Here is a 20,355-nt window from a genome sequence, read left to right on the forward strand (position 1 = left end):
TGCTGGAGGAGGATACAGAATTGAGAGGAGCCTATGAATGTGTGTAGTTTGAGATGTACCTTGGTATGTATGGTGTTCAGCACTTGGCATGCAAAAATATTCACATATAACATGCCTTTTACACTGTGCTGGGAATTTTTAAACCTTGAATATATTTGCTTCAAAATTAAGGAAATACATATATAAAGAAATATTGTTTCTCACCACATGTGCACATACCACATTAGAAAAAATGGTTCAATGAAACAAATATAAGCCAAAAAAGCAATAATTTATGATTACACAGATGTGATATTATCTTCAGATTCTTTCTCTCCCAAGTTAACACTGCCTGTAATGGTAGATTCTTCATGAGCTGCAGCGTTGTCCTGTATTTTTTTTGAACAACATGGTATTTGACCACAAAAGTACATATAAATCCATGGATTAACACAGCTGTTAAGATTCCCTAGGAGCATAAGAATGGCTATTACTGGACCTGAAAGGAAAAGAATTTATAAGTCATTCAGAGAAGACAAAGAAATATGTTGCAGGGGAAATGATCTCTCTCTCTCTCTCTCTCTCTCTCTCTCTCTCTTAATGAAAAACTGGTTTTTATACCCTGAACAGATGTTTATGCCCTGAAGTGTAAACTCACTCAATAAAAGAACGTTAATAAAAGATATACATAAGAAATTTTTGATCCCATTGATCTTCAACCAATTTACTTACTATAGATTTGTTTGGGAATGGCTGAAGATTTTCCAAATATCTTTAGAAACATTTTGTCACAGTTTCAAAATCCAGTCTATTATTTCTCTAGAATCAGATTATTGTTCAATTCAACATAGTGTTTCTCTTGCACTATAGACTATTTGGAAATGTCTCGTTCAGTTTTGACTTGAGCAAATACTCCAGTTGATCTGCTCCAGTTGTTCATAAATCATAATGGGCATAACATTCAGCAGCCTTTGGGGCACAAGCATTTCAATAAGTTTTGAAGCAAAATTCTACTCATTTAAAAACAATTGATTTCCTGTGTTTGTTCTTTAAATTGGCAATAAATATCATTTGATTTTTTTTTCTTATTAAGCCGTTTAATATTATGCCCACGTTTAGAACTATTATAAGTCCATCCAGATATTTAAAATATAGCAATGTGATTATTGGCTATGTATCGGGCAAGATTATTGGCCTTACCTTCAGTCCTAGCATCACTGGGGTGCCAGGCAGTCCACAGCTGTGCAATGAAAAAAGGTGACCAACAGAAAATATGAGCCACAACTATCACCACTGTCATCTTGATAGTCTTGATCATAGCCTTCGATGTACAACTTGCATTGTTTCCCTGGCATGGCTGTATTTCCTTCTGATTCGTCACTTCCAATTCATTGCAGCTTTTCAAATGCATGCGCATTTGAATTGCTCTGCAGATCCTCACATGACATACTATGAGGACAGCTGCAGGGAGGAAGAAAATAGCTATGGAAATCCAAGTCACATACACCTTTGTACCCCAGGGTTCAATGAAGTCAGCTTGGCAGTCAAAGATGCCTGGGGATACCTCTCTCTTCCGAAAGATAAATACCTGGGGAACACTGAAGACCAGAGAAATGAACCAGCTTGTGCAGATTGGAGGGTTCCAAAGGGCCGCCTTCTTTGGAAAAGAGGCCATGGGGTGGCACACCGCTTGGTATCTATCCAGTGCCATAACCACGATCATATAAGTGGAGGCAAACATGCTCAACAGCTGGAGGTAAATGATGGTTCTGCACAGAATGTCTGGGCCCATGAAAACATCTGTAATTTTCCAAAAGAGCTGTGGAAGGACTTGGAAGAATGCAACCATCAGGTCTGCAATGCTCAGGTGAAGCAGGAAAACATACATCCTAGATAGCTTCATTCTTCTCCTCCATAACAGCAGGATGAGGATGATGTTGCCCACAGACGCTGTCGCAAATATTATCCCAAGCACAGCGATTTCTACCAGAGCTAATTGTTCATTTCTCGATTGCCTTTCGGGAAGAGCTGGTGCATTTGTGGAGTTGAGAAAACCGGGAAGGAAAGGAACGCCAGGCTCATAGTCATCTTTGGAAAATGAGAAATTCTCCATAATGCAGAAGAGCTACTTTCAGAGAGAGTCACTTAGGTTGGCAGCCGTGGAAGACACGCTATTAAATATATCGCCAGTTGTTTATGTTTCAGTGTGTCTTGGAACATATGGGTTCACGCACCAGTGGACTTGAATTTCAAACTTTCTCTCTCGTCCAATAAAAACATCTAAAAACTAAAAAACAACAACACAGCAGCTTTACTCTTAACAAGTAGATCTTTATGTAACTTGAGAAACTGCAGTTGTCTTAGCCAGGAGGAAAATCAGAAACACACACATACACTGAAACTTGTTGGCTTATAGAAAGTGAACTACCTATTTGCATTGACATCCCAAAATAAAAGCAGCCAAATTCATGCTTATACATTTGCTTATGGAATATTTGCCTAGTATCTACGTGACAACTGTGTTCTTTAATGTACCATAATTCTCTTCATCATATAATGACAAAGCTTTCTACGTATGTACATGGAAAGGCTGTGTACTTTTTCATCAAAAAGGAATGAAAACCCCCAGATCAAAGAAGTAGGCTAAAAACAATATATTCAACAAGGGGACCATATTTTCCCATTAACTTTTTTCTCCGACCACAAAAAGGTGCATTCACTATAAAAGATGTCTCCAAAAATAATCCTAGTTCTCCTTTGTTCTTTTCTTGTACAAAATTAAATATCATGATTGGAATCCCTTTGTTCATACAAAATAAATCCATGTCAATATAACCTAGAACTACACATCTGTTCTTGTATTTTTCACATTGAGCAAAAATACAATGGAGGATGAAGATTTAAAAAGTGCAAATAAGATATTCTTTGCCGTTTGAATTACTACAGCTTGTGAAACTGCCAAGCAGATTTATAGCTCTCCAGGCTTCTTCTTTTCTTGGTATGGACTACACTGTTTTATTGCAAAAAAACAAACAAACTACTGTTGATTTTGGAAAGGGCATAGCTGCTTCATACATTTACATTTTTAGGATGTGCCCATATTAGTCTGCAATGAAAATACACAATGCATGAATGCAACAAAAATGTGATAGCAAATACACAATTTTGTAGCGGTTCCTCATACCAGTTCTTCCAGAACAGATTCCCAACGAGGGTATACTCGGAAGCAAACACAAGGCTGCCTTGCTGAGTATTGTACAAAGCAGCTCTACAGCAGAGCTAAAATCCTACACCTGTCGCTGTAGTCTCTACAGTATTATCAAACAGAGGTGTGCAATATTTTGGTCTACATTCCGACAAATATTCCCTCAATTTCCCTCCTTTGCTCCCCGCCCTACTATCATAAATATCAAATGGTCCCAAGCAAACACTGCCCCTTGTTTCTTATTTCCACCAGTTTAAGGCATGTTGTGTATCGGCAAACTAACAGGTCAAGTCTTCTCTCTGTATTCATTAAAAAGGGCTATAGTACTTACTTAGCTTGCAGGTGTTGTTAAGTCTTGATAATCAGTGTCCATAAAGCAAAACGAATCCACAGTATCCTCAAAACGAGCATTCCCCTGCCTGCTTAAAGCTGCATAGCAATAACTGAGCGACTGAGAAATATTTCTCCAGCTTTGATTCTGGGAAAAAAGTGGGGGGGGGGGCGTCCTTGCATTTGTTATATTGCAAACTCTTATGTACTTCGGCTTCTCTTAAGGTCAACAATTCTTCCACAGCGAACACTTGGTTTGTATTTAGATGAGGTTTTCAAGAGAAAATACTCCTAGTCACCGGATGTGTGAAATTGCTGCAAGTTCATCAAATCCTTCCCTTTAACATAAACATAGCCTCATGTTTTCCTCTTCTCTTTTATAGTGTGCTATATATTAATGTTGTTGTTTGGACTAGAAATGTAAACTGATGTTCCCGAAACAGCGAAAGCCTAGCTTTTACAGTGGCAAAAGTGACCGCAAATGGAATGCCATACATTAGTCTTCAGGTTCCTTCACATTTACAGGAAGTAGTAGCTGGTCACAGTCCAGTATATTTTGAAATGCTTTTCTGGAACTTATAGTTTCGCAGGTGATGCTTGCAAATCTTCTTCTCGAAACAAATTCAGAAAGCCACTTATAATTCAGCTATGCATTTCTTCCCCTGATAACCTGAAAGCACATCCAACACAAACCCCAATGAATGCTGGGAAATGCAGTTTATTAAGGATGCTGGGAATTATAGTGCTGTGAGAAGGAAACTATAGTTCCCAGGATTCTTTGGAGGTAGTCACGTGCTTTAAGTGTGCACTGAGTGTGTATTATAATTGTATGGCATGGATCTGCCCTAAGCCAAACCTCTTCTGATCCCCCTTAAATGCAGACTGCCAAGATCCTAAATCTATTTTAGATTTCATGCATAACCACGTGCCAAACCACATGCACTAGTTCTCATTTTACAGTTGCTTATGAATGTGGGCACATGTGAGCCACATCTAAGGGTTTTGCATCCTCAAGGACCGCAACTTGAGTAACCAAGATCTTGCTCTCCAGGGTTTCTGCAGCAGGCAGTTTGCCAGTCCCCACTGACCAAGACGACATCTGCGTCCTTGGCTAAGAGCTCAAGCCATTCCTGCCAGTTTGATAACTTCTTTGCTGAAATTATTCCAAGATCTGTGGAAAAAAAGGAACAAGTGTGCACCTGCTTCTTCATCTCTCATCACAAAAATGCCAACTGTTATGTACTGAAATTCTCACCCTGGGCCAGCAGGGGGATACTGTAGATAGTTCAGGTCCACATATGCAAATAAGGGATCGAAAGTGACGTTCAGTGATTGGATAGTTACAGAAAATGGTTACTGTTGCGTTCTAGTGGAGCTCTATATAAGCAGGCTGGCTGAACCCTTCAGTTCAGTTCTGTTCTGACCTGTGAATAAATAAGAGCTGTTTGGAGAATTGCTGGGTCGTCTGATATGTTCACTCACAACTTAACACCAACACTCAGGAAACGGGTGGACTGTGAATCTGCACCATTCCATTTCTTTCTGTGTTTGAATAAGATAAAACACAACAAGGAAAGTGCATAGTTTTCAAGGTCCAGATATCACATTGCAATCTACGGCTGTGTATACGCTACAGCTTTAAAGCACATTTGAAGCACATTCTTTCCCTCAAAGAATTATGGGCACTGCAGTTTGTGAAGAGCTACTAAAGACTGTAATTCTGTAAGGGGGTAAACTACAATTCTTTGAGGGAAAGAATGTGCTTTGAAGGTCTAGTGTGTACACAGCTATTGTGTGTTTCCTTCTCCCTTTGGAAATGGGGGGGGGGGGTGAAGCGGGAATTATGACTGCAGATGGAGAATCATGCCAAACATATAAAATATTAAATCATTAAGCTCGCTTCGTGCTCATGAGATATATCACATTACAGTGAAGTACTTAATTCGTTCTGGAGGTCTGTTCTTAACCTGAAACTGTTCTTAACCTGAAGCACCACTTTAGCTAATGGGGCCTGCCACTGCCACGCGATTTCTGTTATCATCCTGAAGCAAAGTTCTTAACCTGAGGTACTATTTCTGGGTTAGCGGAGTCTGTAACCTGAAGCGTATGTAACCTGAGGTACCACTGTACTAGAGTTCTGATGTCAGCATGAACAATTGAGTTTTCAGGTTCCCCACCCACCAAAAAACTGTGTTAAGTTGTGGGTTGACATAGCAGACGACACAGTGATTTCTCCCAAGCAGTTCTTCATTTTGTAAGCTGGAACAGAACTAAGCTGAGGAGCTCAGTCAGCCTGCTTATATAGAGCTCCAGAACAATGTAACTGTTGCCATTTTCTAAAACTATCCAATCACTGAGCGTCACTTTTCGATCCTTCATTTGCATAACTATCTACAGTATCCACCTGCTGGCCCAGGGTGAGAAACCTCAGTACATAACAAACTGGATATAAGGGTCATGCCAGACTTAACATTTGACTCATAGAGTTGCGTCAAGAATGCACATGCAAACTTCCATAACGATATATCAATTTTTTTAAGCTGATTTTCATTTTTTCCTTCTCCCATTGAGAAATGTGTGCTGCGGCTATGACTGCGGACCCTTCCAAATATGCAATGTTCTATGAAGTTATCCCATTTTTTAAATGAGCCAAAATACACGGGTCTATTAGACCAAAGACCTCACATAACTTGCACCACAGAACATATGGGCTTTTGCCACTGTTGACCAACCTTTTGCCCCATTGTGGTGTTTTGCTTCAGAACGTCTGCCTCAGTTTTTGGCTCTCATCCCAAGACACTGTTTTTTAAGAGAACTAAGTGAAGCAGAGTCTGTTCAGACTCTGGGAGCCTGGAAGAACTCTAGAAGGCCTCTTGCTTAGTTTGGATGGACATTCGATATCCCCTAAAGGGGGAAAGGAACTATGTTTGCTAGAGGAAAAATAACAAAACCAAGGTCCTTAGAAGTTTACAATTACATTAGAATAGTGGTGGTGGTTCATTTGTATTGTAATAAAAAATGGGGTTATCAACCAGTTAAAAATATTTTGTCCAGTTGCCCAAAAATTGATGAGTTAAAAAAAGTTTGCCTACCGCATTGAATTCAGACTTACTCCTAGGTAAATACATACTGCAGCATTAATATAGATAATATTTTTTAGGAAACTTAACCAGGCAATTTTTCTCAGTTAAGCTCAAGGGAAATATTTCTCTAATTTGGATTTTCACTGACTTTTTAAAAGCACTAAATAGTGAATTTAAAATTCCTGAAGCTACATGGGGCACTTCTAGGTGGCTGTTCACTCTGGAGTCTGTGGTCTGCATGCATGCAAGTTTGGAACAGTTTCCACATGACATTGTCTTAATCTGAAAGCTTACCCATATTATTTCCCCATTTAATCCAAATTTACAATTTCTGTGGAAAAGCCAGTAAGTAGCAAAACAAAACATAAATGGTAAATCTGGAATTAATTGGGGTAGGGGAGTAAGGTTGGCATTTTTATTGGGTTGATGCTATGTGGATGCTGCAAAAATAATTAAATAATAAAAATGCTCAGCACCAAGTACAGAAGAAGCTGCCATGTGGAGGCACCCATAATGAATAGGTTAGAATAGTTTCTCCCTTGTGTGCAGTGATTATCAACCACAAAATGTATCGCAAGAACTTTACTTCATAGTTTGGCTAAATAGCCAGGATGTTTCAATAGGAAGAGCTGTTGACTACTTCATCGTTAGGATAAAAATAGGCTCTGCGATATCTGGGATTTTTCAGTGTAATTATGGTAACATAAACATAGTCCTTCTAGGAACAGAATGATTGCTAGCAGATGTATGTAGCCATATAAACAAGATTACCAAAGGAATATTTATTGTTTCAGCATGCAGGAATATGAAGAGAGAGTATCGGAGATTCTGTAAAATTTCACAACACTCTAGATTTTTTTACTTATCAGTTGCACCTTCATTGATAAACTTTCATATTATATTGCACAATTTTTTGGCCGTTGGTTGGATCCAACCTTAGCCATGCTTAGAGTTGATCCGTTGAAATCAGTGTGACTTAAGTTAGTAATGATGACTAACGTTCAGTTGTTGATTTCACTAAGTGTAAGCATGACTAAGGCTGCAGTCCTAACCCCACTTAACTAGGACTGGGAGTACACCCCATTGAATTCAATAGGACTTAATTCCAAGTAGACATGTCTAGGATTGTGCTGTAAGTCTGTATCCAGCCCAGTATGCTTTGCATCCATTATTTCAGTGGATATTTTCTGATTCTTGCATCTCCTTCCTCTAAAATATGACGCCCTTGTAAGAGCCAGTGTGGTGTACCAATTCAGTGTACTGAATGTTAGACTAGGACCTGGGAGACCATGGTTCAAATGACCAGTCAGCAAGGAAGTTCACTGGGTGACTTTTTCAGCAACTGCTTCCCAGCCTAAATTACTTCACAGGGTTGTTGTGAGGATTAAATCAGGAGGGGAAGAACCATGTATGCCATCTTGAGCATCTGGGAGAAAAGGGTGTGTGTGCAGCGGGTGGTGTGTGTGAAATGGAAACAGCACTGTGGAGATTGGAAGAGACAAAAACAAAACCAGCTGAGTTTCCTACCACAGTTAGCTGCAACAGGTTTAGCTTTGGAGGGGCTGAACACATGCTTACTGTAAGAATGCATGTTGTACGTCAGGGCTAGGGAGCCTATGGTCCTCCAAAATGTTGCTGGACTACAATTCCCATCACCCCAATCATTGGCGATATTGGCTGAGGCTGATGGGAACTGGAGTCTAGCAACCTCTAGAGCGGTGTTTCCCAAACTTGGAGATCCAACTGTTTTTGAGCTACAATTCCCACCATCCCTGACCACTGGTCCTGCTAGCTAAGGATGATGGGAGTTGTAGTCCAAAAACAGTTGGAAACCCAAGTTTGGGAAACCCTGCTCTAGAGGAATACAGGTTCCTCAGCCCTGTGCTTACTTCCTACTTGGATAATTAAAACAGATTATACAAAAGTACAGTGGTACCTCTGGTTATGAACTTAATTTGTTCTGGAGGTCCGTTCTTAACCTGAAACTGCTCTTAACCTGAGGTACCAATTTAGCTAATGGTACCAATTTTAGCCGCCGTGCCACCAGTGCACAATTTCTGTTCTCATCCTGAGGTAAAGTTCTTAACCTGAGGTACTACTTCCGGGTTAGCGGAGTCTGTAACCCGAGGTGTTTGTAACCCAAGTTGCCACTGTATTCTAATTCTCCGGTATAAGCAAAACCCTGTAGTGCTGGTGTTGTCCCTGGGATTTCTCAGTACTCAAAACAGGGAGTGCCTAATAATACTTTTCCAAAGAAAAGGAATACATCCAATTACTATTGTTATCATTAGATTAAAAAATCAGATGTAACTGTGCTCAAATAACTTAATCAGACACACCTTCTATCTCCCTGCAGTTCACAAACTATAAATCAAGCAGGGGAACTTGACTAGTGGCGCAACAGGAGATCAGTACATGACTCTTTTTATCCCCTGGGAGATCCTATCTGTAATAGTAATCTTTTAACCTGCTTTCAATGGAACCCGCAGTGTCATTGTATACCGGAGGTCATAGGTTAACCTTGGATTCTTATTTATAGGGATGGATTTCACCGACTACAAAAGCATCACTTACCTGTGGGGAAGCACTGCCTGCACATGAATTTTGCCCCTGAGACTCCCAACTCACATCCAGCTGGATGACAGTAACTGAACTTTCCCCTCTATCAATCTGTTTGCTGAAAGAAAAACTCAAGAAGGTTCTTCAAACTGCTTTTGAAAATGGAAAAAGCTGTGTGAATGTCACACTTACTTTTGACTGCTGAGTATTACCCACGCAGCTCATTTTTATCTGTGATCTGTGCCACTGTTGTTTTAAATTGTGTTTTTAATGCTGTGTATTCTACATTATTGGTTATTGTGGAAGGAAAGAGCAGGGTGGAAAACCATACAAATAAAAAAAAAATATGCCTGCCTGCTGATAGCCTTGGTGTTCCAACAACGCGTTTCATTCAGTGATGGTTGGAGAAGATGATTTACCTAGATTCCTCTCCTGAAAAGGCTTCAGACAGGAGCAGAAGAAAAAATGAACAGAGAGCTGTGATTTTGGACTGTGATCTAAAAGCATTGGGGGGCGGGCGGAGGAGGGAGGTGGCAATACCCCTAAATATATGATATGGGAGCTGTGAACTTTGCCTGTTAGAATGGTTAAGCTCAGTGCTATTTTTCTAGAAAAAGAGGGGCCAGGACTCACAATGAACACCTCCTTGTTCTCTTATAATAGCAATGACACCCACCTGAGAGATGCTGGAACTGAGTTCCAGTGAATTCTGGCTGGGGGGGGGGGGAAAGCCCTGATTAAGCTTTGCCTCCACCTATGAACAACCTGTGTCAATAAAGCAAACGCTACAAAACGTCAATAAGACTTCAGTTGACCTCCTACCAAAGGACATCAAACCTGGGTAAGTGCTGCATGGACCACCAGAACGCTTAACCCACAGAGGAAGGATGTGCATAACAATGGCATACACTTGGTGTTATGTACTGAGTCGAATAGGATAGTCTGATTGGTCCTAGAACAATAGGCTCCAAAAGGCAGCAGTCTGATTGGTCCTAGAACAATAGGCTCCAAAGGGCAGCAGTCTGATTGGTCCTAGAACAATGCAGCAGTATGATTGGTTAGCAGGAACCACCCAATCATGCTCCAGATAGAAGTGAATCCACAACCTGATTGGCTTACAGTAGAATTCCGGAATTAGCCAATCATGTGCAGCCCATTGTGTAAATAATGTATATAAAGCAGATACTCTGAGGGGACATTCATTCATTCCCCCTCACCACTATGAGCTGAATAAAGAGCATGAAATCACTTTGCGACTCTGAGTATATTTCACTGGCGACGAAGGTGGGATCCCGCTGAGCTGACTGCCACACACAGCACCGCAGCACCGCCACCTGCCGCACCGCTGCCTCACACCGTGTATCCAGGCTTCAGCTCCGGGACCCAAGGAACTCAGAATGGCAACCGACAGCAGCTTCTCGCCGTTCAACCCAGCAGCTGGAGACTGGGAAGCATACACCTCCCGTTTCACCTTCCTCCTAGAAGCCAAAGGGATCACCGATGAAGAAGACGCCAAGAAGAGGGCAATATTCTTCAGCGTCTGCGGAGAGGAGACGTTTGAAATCACCCGGGCTCTCCTTGCACCTGAAGACGTCGCCACTGTTCCATACAAAACCATAATGGAACAGCTGAAGGGGCACTTTTCGCCACAGCCCTCAGTGGTGGCTCGTCGAAATGCCTTCTACGCAAAGCGGCAAGCCCCTGGGGAAACCATAACTGGGTTTGTGACCTCTCTCCGCCAAGCTGCACAGTTCTGCAACTTCTCAGAGCTGGAGAACATGCTTCGTGACCGCCTCGTCGGTGGCCTGAAGGATGAGAAGCTGCAACGACGCCTCTACGCTAAGAAGAACCTAACTTTCCAGGTCGCTCTGGAGGAGGCCCTGGCAACGGAAGCTGCCGAGAGGTCGACGCAAGAGGCACGGCCGAGCTAGCCGTCCCAACCGAGGGTCCACCACGAAGACCTCACCAACAACTCAGGATCCGACAGGGAGGAGGTGCACCGAGTACAGCAGCGCACTCAAGCAGCCCACATACCACAGCTGCCTCGACGAGAAGGAGGGAACTGTGCAAGCTGTGGAGAAAGTCACGAGAGGAGGACCTGTCGTTTCCGCAACGCAGAGTGCAGGCAGTGCAGAAAATTGGGACACATCGCCCGGGTGTGTCGGGCTTGGCCCACCCAACACCAGGCATCAGATGACCAATCCAGGAGCCCCAGGTCCCGGGGCCCAATGCACCAAGGCAACTCAACGGAGCTCACGGACTTCCAGGTATACCAGTTGCCCCACCCCAACGTAGAGAAAATTTATGTAGAGGTACGGATAGAGGGGGCCCCATGCCGCATGGAGCTTGACACGGGTTCAACTCTATCCATAATCTCGGCAAGGACCTTAAGGAAACTGTGCCCTACTGGGGGTCCCAAACTCAGACCGGCCCCATTCACCCTCCGGGACTTCCAGAAACGTAAGGTCCCCACAATGGGGGTGGGGACCTTCAGGGTGCAATACCAAGGGCGGACGCGGCAACTGGACTTGCTTGTGGTCAAGGGCCCCTACATTAGCTTACTGGGATTGGCATGGTTTGGACCACTGGGGCTAGCCATCACCGGGGTGAACCACATGAGCTTACAAGTGGATGTGGACGCCATATGCAAGGAATTTCCGGGGTTTTCGATGGGAAATTGGGACAGTATACGGCCCCCCCATTGCTCTACAGCTTGACCCTGCAGTACGACCGGTCCCGTTCGCCCTGAAACCCCGTATAGATGAGGAATTGGACCGACTCGTGGAGCAAGGAGTGCTGGAGCCGGTGCCTAATGCCCCCTGGGAAACCCCAATCGTCACACCCGTCAAGCCTAATGGTTCAGTCCGCATCTGCACAGACTACAAATGTACCATAAACAAGGCCCTCACGGCCCATGCATACCCAGTGCCAGTGGTCAGCCATGTCCTTGCCACCCTGGCTGGGTCAAAAATTTTTGGCAAGCTGGACTTCGCCCAAGCATATCAACAGCTGCCAGTAGATGAGGCTACAGCAGAGGCACAGACGATTGTGACGCACAGAGGAGCGTTCAGGGTAAAGCGGCTGCAATTCGGGGTCAGCGTGGCACCAGGCATATTCCAGAATCTAATGGACTCTCTCCTTAAAGGGATTCCTGGTGTCACCCCCTTCTTCGATGATGTGTTGATTGCCGGGCCCACACCCGAGGAGTTTGAGGACCGCCTCCGCACCGTTCTGCACCGTTTCCAGACGGCGGGTCTCAAGGTGAAGCGGGAAAAATGTCTACTAGGAGTGCCTCAGGTGGACTTTCTGGGATTTATGGTGGATGCAGAAGGGGTCCACCCAACTGGAGACAAGGTACGGGCCATTTGTGATGCTCCAGCGCCCAAGAACAAGACTGAACTTCAGGCGCTGTCCTGGGACACCAACTCCCGGATGGAAGAGAGGTACCGGTAGCATACTTTTCCCAGACACTCAACGAAACCGAGCAGAACTACTCGCAAATCGACAAGGAGGGTCTGGCAATCGTGAAGGGAGTAAAAAAATTCCATGATTTCTTGTACGGGCGGCCCTTCACCGTGGTGACTGACCACAAGCTGTTGCTTGGCTTGTTTGCCCCCGAAAAGCAGACCCCCCAAGTGCTGTCTCCTCGCGTCCTCAGGTGGTCAATTTTCCTTGCCAGCTACCAGTATGCACTGATTCACTGCCCTGGAAAGGCGATGGGCCATGCAGACGCCCTCAGCAGGCTACCACTACCGGAAACAGGCCCCGACCCAGCACCTGCACAAGAGGTTATGAGCCTGGAGCTGCTTCCCGACCGCCCCATTCAGGCACAAGAAGTTGCACACCATTCGAAGAAAGATAGGGTCATCTCCCGGGTCCTGGACTGGGTGTGGAGGGGATGGCCCAGCAGCAGCCCCGGGCCAGAATTCGCCAGCTACACAACCCGCAAACATGAACTGTCAGCCCACAAGGGGTGCCTGTTATGGGGAAGCAGGGTCGTTGTTCCCCAGCCCCTCCGCAAAAGGGTCCTCACAGCCCTACACGAGACACACCCAGGGGTAGTAAGAATGAAGGCCCTTGCCAGGAGTTACGTGTGGTGGCCGGGGATCGACGGAGAGATAGAGGCCTGGGTCAAACACTGCCAGGCCTATCAAGAATCCCGCCCAGCTCCCCCAAGGGCCCCAGTCCAGTCATGGGAGTCTGCCCGAGCACCATGGTCACGCCTGCATGTGGACTTCGCTGGCCCCTTTCAGGGGAAAACATTCTTCATAGTGGTGGACTCCTACACCAAATGGCTGGAAGTTGCACTGGTACCGTCCACTTCTACGTCCGCAGCCATCCGGGTACTACGCCGGTTGTTTGCAACCCACGGGCTCCCTGACACTCTCGTCTCAGACAACGGAACTGCATTTACGTCAGGAGAATTTCAAACCTTCACAGTGCAGAACGCCATCCGCCACATCCGTTCGGCGCCATTCCACCCGGCCACCAATGGCCAAGCAGAACGCATGGTGCGGACCACCAAGGACACCCTTCACCGCATGACGCAAGGGGATTGGGAGTACCGCCTTGCCACATTCCTTCTAGCACAGCACAGCACCCCCAGCTCAACGACTGGCCGGAGCCCCGCTGAACTACTAATGGATCGGCGCCTTGCAATCAGATTGGACCGCCTTCACCCCGATAGAGCTCAGGATGAGGTAGTGGTGGGGGAAGGCAGGAACCCCCGGACCTTCACGGCCCAGGACCCAGTGTACGCAAAGAATTTTGGGGCAGGCCCTGCATGGGTACCTGCCACAGTCACCAGGGTCACTGGCCCCGTGTCGTACGAGGTGCTAACAGATGGGGGGCAATGCTGGCGCCGCCACTGCGACCAGATACGGCGACGATTCCCGGGAGAAAACCAGGAGGAGGAGGACAGGTCAAAGGAGTCCCAAGGGAACAGTGGGGCAGTGAGGCCCATAGAGCAGCAGGGGCAAGCAGGAGAGGCAGAATCAGTAAATACAGAGAGGACCCGTGAGGCCGAAAGGACACCGGAACCAGAACCACGACTGAGCGAGCCGGTTGCGCCAGACCAAACAGCCCCATCACAGCCAGCATCCGTGGAACACGAGCCAGAACCTGAACCCCGGACCAGGGAACACCACAGGCCGCAACGCACACGTAGGCCGCCGGCGTACCTTGAGGACTATGAATGCGACCTCCCGGGCAGGACTGGAACTTAGAGGGGAGGGGTGTTATGTACTGAGTCGAATAGGATAGTCTGATTGGTCCTAGAACAATAGGCTCCAAAAGGCAGCAGTCTGATTGGTCCTAGAACAATAGGCTCCAAAAGGCAGCAGTCTGATTGGTCCTAGAACAATGCAGCAGTATGATTGGTTAGCAGGAACCACCCAATCATGCTCCAGATAGAAGTGAATCCACAACCTGATTGGCTTACAGTAGAATTCCGGAATTAGCCAATCATGTGCAGCCCATTGTGTAAATAATGTATATAAAGCAGATACTCTGAGGGGACATTCATTCATTCCCCCTCACCACTGTGAGCTGAATAAAGAGCATGAAATCACTTTGTGACTCTGAGTATATTTCACTTCCATAGACCAGAATTTATTTCATCACATGCATGGAGGGTTCTCCTAAGTTGGCAGGTGTATATGTAAGGAAACGGGTGGAAGGGAAGAAAGAAATGTAAGCAGTTAAGTCAGAGTTGAGGAAAATGCCAAAAAATAATAATACAGATCATGTCAATTACATTGCAGTTTAAATGTATGTAAAAGGGGGGAGGGGTAAAGGACAGTGCACATCCGGACATTAGTAAGCTGATTAACACCTGCTGTGTTGAAAACTGGTCCGCCTGCTCTTGTTCAAGCATGTTTAAAGGCAATCCAGGGCTTGACCTAAATGCAAAAAGTGTGTTGGCTCACCTAGATCAGTCTCTGTATTTGTGACTTCTTCTTCTGTTGGGAAACAAAATCTCCTTTATCTCCTTGTAACTGGCTCTACAAGGTATTCTAAGCTGCATCTGCCTGCGCTTCTTGCCAAATTAAACGAATTGGCAGAGTGGTCCAAATCCTTGCCAAGGTGGGGCAGAGTGGCAGATCAGCTGCTGCATCTGAAGCTCTGCCAGATTACGCCAGCCAGGAAAGAAGGTAGGTGAGCTGTTTTTGTTTAAGTTTTTATTTATTTACTTATTTTGCTGTGCCAACTCCGAGTTGGCATAGCTGAGGAGCCTGGGTTAGGTTTCTCTTTGGTGTATGGTGCGGTTGGCTGGCTCTGCTTCCACATACCCCATAACCCCATTTCGGGCCCAACATTGGCTACTGACTATCTTTAAGGACCGGTGTTATATGGTCTCGGCAGCTGCTCCCAGTCACCAGTCTAGTTGCTGCATTGTGGATCAGTTGTAGTTTCCGAGTCACTTTCAAAGGTAGCCCCACATAGAGCGCATTGTCGTAGTCCAAGCAGGAGATAACCAGTGCATGTAGCACTCTGGCAAGACAGTGTGCAGGCAAGTAGGGTCTCAGCCAGAGCTGCCTTTTAAATATATGGTGTGAATGTGACCTAATGTACATCCCACCTTCCAATATATAATCCATACCAAGGCAGCTTACAAGGAACATTAAACTAACTTATCAAAGTCACCCTTTTAAAAGCCCACCAGGACCATTCTCTTGGAGCAATTGGTGGCCGTATCCTTACTTGCTCTGCTCTAAGGAGGAGACTGAGAGCCTCATTTGAGGGTGGAAATCAGCAGGGCTCTTGGCTGTGGCCATTGCTGCCAGACACAGGGACCCGAAAGCACAGGGCAGTTCCCCTGTTCGCATTCCCACTAGGCATAAACTCCTTATTTATCAGCCATTATCATGTCCCTCCCACCCACTCAAACAACCACCTGTCTCAAACTGGATTTATGGCAGATTAGCTGCACTGTTCAGTGTTTGTGACCCAAATAAATGCAAGGTGTTTTTGCATCTTCTCCCACCCTCCTCCAAACTTTCCTGTCTAAGCTGCCACCTCAAGTATTTTCCTCTTTTCCTTTCTACCTGTTCAAAACATTGTTCCTTCCATTCCCAAGACCCTCTTCTTCTCTGCTAGCTATGCATAGATAGACCCATTCTAAGAATCCTCCCTGTGTCTGTCTCTTTCCATTCACATTATCCTTTCCCATCTCCAGAGACAGGGAAGTGCAAAGGAGGGTGAAAGCAGAGTTGCCTCTTTTCAAGTTTATGTGTATGTCATAAACTACGCCCTACAGTGTCTCTCCTTAGCTGCCAAACTAAACAGACATTTGCAATGGATAGCGTGCTTATAACAATGGCAAAGTCACAGAGAATGAGAGTAGATTCATATAAACAAAAGGACAGGAAAGTTTATTGCTGGCAAGTATGCTTCATTTGTAAGTTTGAGATATTTATCAGTGTACATAATTACACGGAAAACAAGTTCTTTTTCCATTTCCAGCTGCCACCTAGTGTTTGAATGTAGAAGAGTTTTGTAGTACAGTCAAGTATTATTTTCATGCTCCTCCAGAAACCTGATAATTCAGCATTCATCCTGGTTTGTTTGCAGGTAGATTAGATAATGCGGACTATTTAATGAGCATTGCTTCTGATTTGTTTGTGGGGGGGCTAGATGATGTTGCATCAAACCAAGTGTCATCCCACACTTTCCAGTATGTTTTCCTGTTGCTTTCCTTAACACAAAAAGTCCAAGAAACTATAATTGTGCCATCAGAATTTGTGGTTATGTGAATGAATCCCACCTGAGAACAGCAAAAGTCTGGAAGCATCCTGTAAACGGCCGTTATTGAGCATCGATTCCAATTGACTTATGGGACAGTTATACAACAACGAATATTTATCCTGCATTCATCCTAATTTGCATGCAGGTTGTTTACACGTCCCTCTGCTCTTCCAAACCATCTCCATTTTCAGATAGGATTTACTCATGCACTGGCAAATTCAAGTTGCTCGTTGTCATGTAACTGTCCAATAAACAAATCAGAATGACTTACTCAATAAAGAACCAAGATATTCTAAGCACCATGTGTAAATTCAAGCAAATCAGAATGGATGCTGAATAGATATGTTGCCTGGAGGAACCCTCTGCCAATTTCCTAACATCACAAAATTCTTTTTTTTAAGTGGATTATATTGTGTGGGCAATACCGTGCTTTAATCCATTTGAATTGCTTGGGTTGGTGCTTCAAACCCTCCTGACTGCAGGCATCTTCCAGTTGTTTCTGTTAAATCTTCTTTACCATAAAGAGGGAACATTTCCCCACAATATTTCAGTGGGGGGTAGTAGATTAAAGATGGTGGTGTTAAGACAAATAAAAATGCATAGTATTGGCTAAGCCCATCTTGAATTCTAGGCATAAGCCTTATTACTGTGCCCCTTGCACACTTTATGCATACAGGAATATATTCTCCATATTCTGTCCACGAAAGGGATGTTTAGGCTACGTATCCAGTGGTTTAAGAAAAGAAACAAACATGTCAATCAGAGAGCAAACATAAGAAATTACTGTATGCAAATCAAACAAATGCCCAAATCATTTTGCATAATTTATTCTACAATATCAACCATTATACATAATTAATTCTGCTAGAAGGGGACTGGGCAATAAGTTGTTCAGTGCCCTGAATCTTTCCCCCCTACACCAGGCAGGTCCAAAGTCCGGTCTGGGGGCCACATGCAGCCCCAGGCTGGTTTCAAATGGCCCCCCAGGCAATTTTGAAAAAGCAATCTCTTGTCGCCCCCGAGTGCCTGCCCACCAAAGCCTTTTTGCAGGCTCACCAGGAGCTCTCCCCTCTGTGCGGGGGATGTGGCTAGCCCCCGCGCCATTAGGGAGTCCCCGGCTGTGCCACTCCTTGGGTCGACCAATCTCGTTGGCCGGGGGGCGTGGCTAAATAAATAAATACTACAGTTCACTTTTGGGACTTTGATGTGTGATGCTAATTATTTCCCCCAAGAGTTAAATGATAACTAATCAGAGGCAGCTACAGTTGCAAATGGCAACAAAATATCTGTGAAAGAGGAGCAGGTTTGCTCAAGTGTGTTGCAGGTAGAAATTATTGGCAAAACCTATTTGGTGTTTCGCAACTTTCTGACTAGTTGCAGGACCGTAGCCAGACCTAGCAGGTCACTTAATCAATTTTGTCCCTCTGAAAAAAGTTTGGACACCACTGCCCTACACAATTACTTAGAGATTATATTATTGAACACCACTTCTGTCTCATCCTTGCAGGGTTGCTCCCCAAATTGCAGTGCTGACTAAATTGCGGAGATGTCATAAACCGTTGCAGTATTTTAGCCACGCAGCCATACCAGTACACTTATAAATTATAATAGGAAAGGCTGTTTTGTTTTTTTAAGTGTTTACTTAAAAGGGGGGGGAGGGGAATCTCCTCCACTTAAGAGCAGCAACTCATCTGTTTGCTGCGACCTTTTTTGTTTGTTTCTAGGTGGACACATCTAGGTCTAACTCCAGATACGTTACAATCTTTAAGATTTTATTTTATTTTATGGCTTTATATGTGTTGGAAAGCCGCCTAAAGTGGGCAGGGTATAAATAAAACAACAACAATATTTATTCTTCTTTCTTTTTCTTTCTTTGCGCGTGTGCGTTAAATACGGCATCTCCATTGTCAACCCGGAAACTCCCTGGCCTAGAGAAGGAGACGCGCTCCTTTAAAGATCTGTGGCCATTTTTAGGCGGCTATCGAGCTTGTTTGTCGTTAAACGGCGCGCGGCTAAACGTTCCAGCTCGCACGCATGCGTACTAGGTAAAGATGGGGTAGGCGCACGACCCCTGAGGGGAGAGAGAGAGAGAGAGAGCTTTATAAATAAATAAATAAATCTCGACGCCTCTCTAGCGCGCGTGCGCTGTCGGCCGCGCATGCTCACCGTCTGGGAAGAAAATGGCCGGTGAGACTGTTGTTCCGGGTTTCGCGTTGGGCGTCCTGCCGGGCGGCCTAGAGGGTAGACCGTCGACCTTCGGGGAGCCCTGCTTTGGGTGAGCGGCAGCCAGCAGTTCCCTTGGCCTTCCGCCTTTCCTCGTGTTGTCGTCGTCGTGCGCGCCTTTCCTGACCCGTGTCAGGAACGCGCCTGTTTACCTGGGTCTGTGAGTCGCCCTGTTGCCCCTCTAAGGTTCGCGGTGTTTTGTTTTCCTTGGTTACGGGGTATTTTTGTGTGTGTGAGAGAGAGAGTGTGTGTGTGTTTATGTGTGCCTTTCATGTGCGTTGCGTAGCTTCGGGTTGCACCTGGCTTAAAAGGCCTTCAGTAGTACCATTTATCTGTCAAAGAGATAAACAACTACCTGACATTCAGAAGACATCTTAAGGCAGCCCTGTTCAGGGAAGTTTTTAATGTATGACATATTAGTGTATTTTTGGTATTTGAGTGGCTGGGGAAACCCAGCCAGATGGGCGGGGTACAAATCTATTATTATTATTATTATTATTATTATTATTAGTATTATTATTATTATTAAGGTTATGCTTTTATATATGTTGAAAGCCTCCCTAAGTGGGTGGGGGTATAAATGATTTTAAAAAATATTGTTATTGTTATTACTATTACCAGTGAGCAAGTTATGAGTTTGAGCCAGGGGTCCCGTGGTAGTTTGTCCCAGGGGCGTGTAAGTCAGCTGCTGCTATTATTGTTATTTATTTATTATTGAATTTATATACCACCCTATGCCCAGAGGTCTCAGGGTGGTTCACAGAACAAAATCAAAATATAAAACCTCAAAATATATAAACAAAATAAAAACAACAAACCAGTGAGTGATAATACACAGCCTCTCCTCATACACCTGGTGTCTGGGGGATGTGAGGTTCTGCTTTAGGCTGCGACTTCAAACATTCACTGTTTCCCTAAAAGTTGCCCACCTGGTATTATTGGGCCCTGGGGCCTTTCATTCTTTCTCTCTCTTAGCTTTGGCTCTTAATATAAAGGAAGGAACACAATAGTATATGTGATGCCTTCCCTCTATATCTCCCTTTCTCCCCATCGTTTGAAAACCTTTATAGACTCATAGAATTGTAGAGTTGGAAGGGACCATGAGGATCATCTAGTCTAACCCCTGAAATGCAAAGTTTGGGGCTCGAACCCGCGACTTTGATATTAAACGTATCATGGTCAGTAGACTGAGTAGCAAAATAGCTTTTGATATTCCTGTTTGTTTGTGTG

The 20,355-nt window shown here is 44.7% G+C and overlaps 2 protein-coding genes across 5 annotated transcripts in view; one reads left to right on the top strand and one right to left on the bottom strand.

The window, feature by feature from the left end:
- Positions 1–252: 252 nt before the first annotated feature.
- On the bottom strand, positions 253–3,749 carry LOC309379648 (arg8-vasotocin receptor-like). The gene is made up of 3 exons (XM_081929025.1): positions 3,516–3,749; positions 1,180–2,266; positions 253–478 (listed from the first exon to the last, which is right to left on the bottom strand). Exons 2-3 carry the CDS (start codon positions 2,090–2,092, stop codon positions 279–281), a joined length of 1,113 nt encoding a protein of 370 aa, XP_081785151.1. The 5' UTR covers positions 2,093–2,266; positions 3,516–3,749; the 3' UTR covers positions 253–278.
- An 11,428-nt stretch (positions 3,750–15,177) lies between these two features.
- Positions 15,178–20,355, top strand: part of PNPLA8 (patatin like domain 8, phospholipase A2) — a 33,647-nt gene continuing 28,469 nt past the window's right edge. For 2 of the 4 annotated variants that reach the window (XM_081928964.1, XM_081928967.1), the window contains exon 1: positions 19,052–19,177. The gene's annotated coding sequence lies outside the window, so the exon portion shown is untranslated. The other 2 variants (XM_081928966.1, XM_081928965.1) reach the window with 2 other exon arrangements.

This window comes from Podarcis melisellensis (assembly GCF_964234715.1).
Source record: "Podarcis melisellensis genome assembly, chromosome: 10".
Classification (NCBI taxonomy): Eukaryota; Metazoa; Chordata; class Lepidosauria; order Squamata; family Lacertidae; genus Podarcis; species Podarcis melisellensis.

Coding starts and splice junctions, on each gene's coding strand:
- LOC309379648 (XM_081929025.1), bottom strand. CDS start 2,092: ATGGAGAATTTCTCATTTTCCAAAGATGACTATGAGCCTGGCGTTCCT. Junction 479..1,179: donor CAGTGATGCTAGGACTGAAG/GTAAGGCCAATA, acceptor TTTTCCTTTCAG/GTCCAGTAATAGCCATTCTT.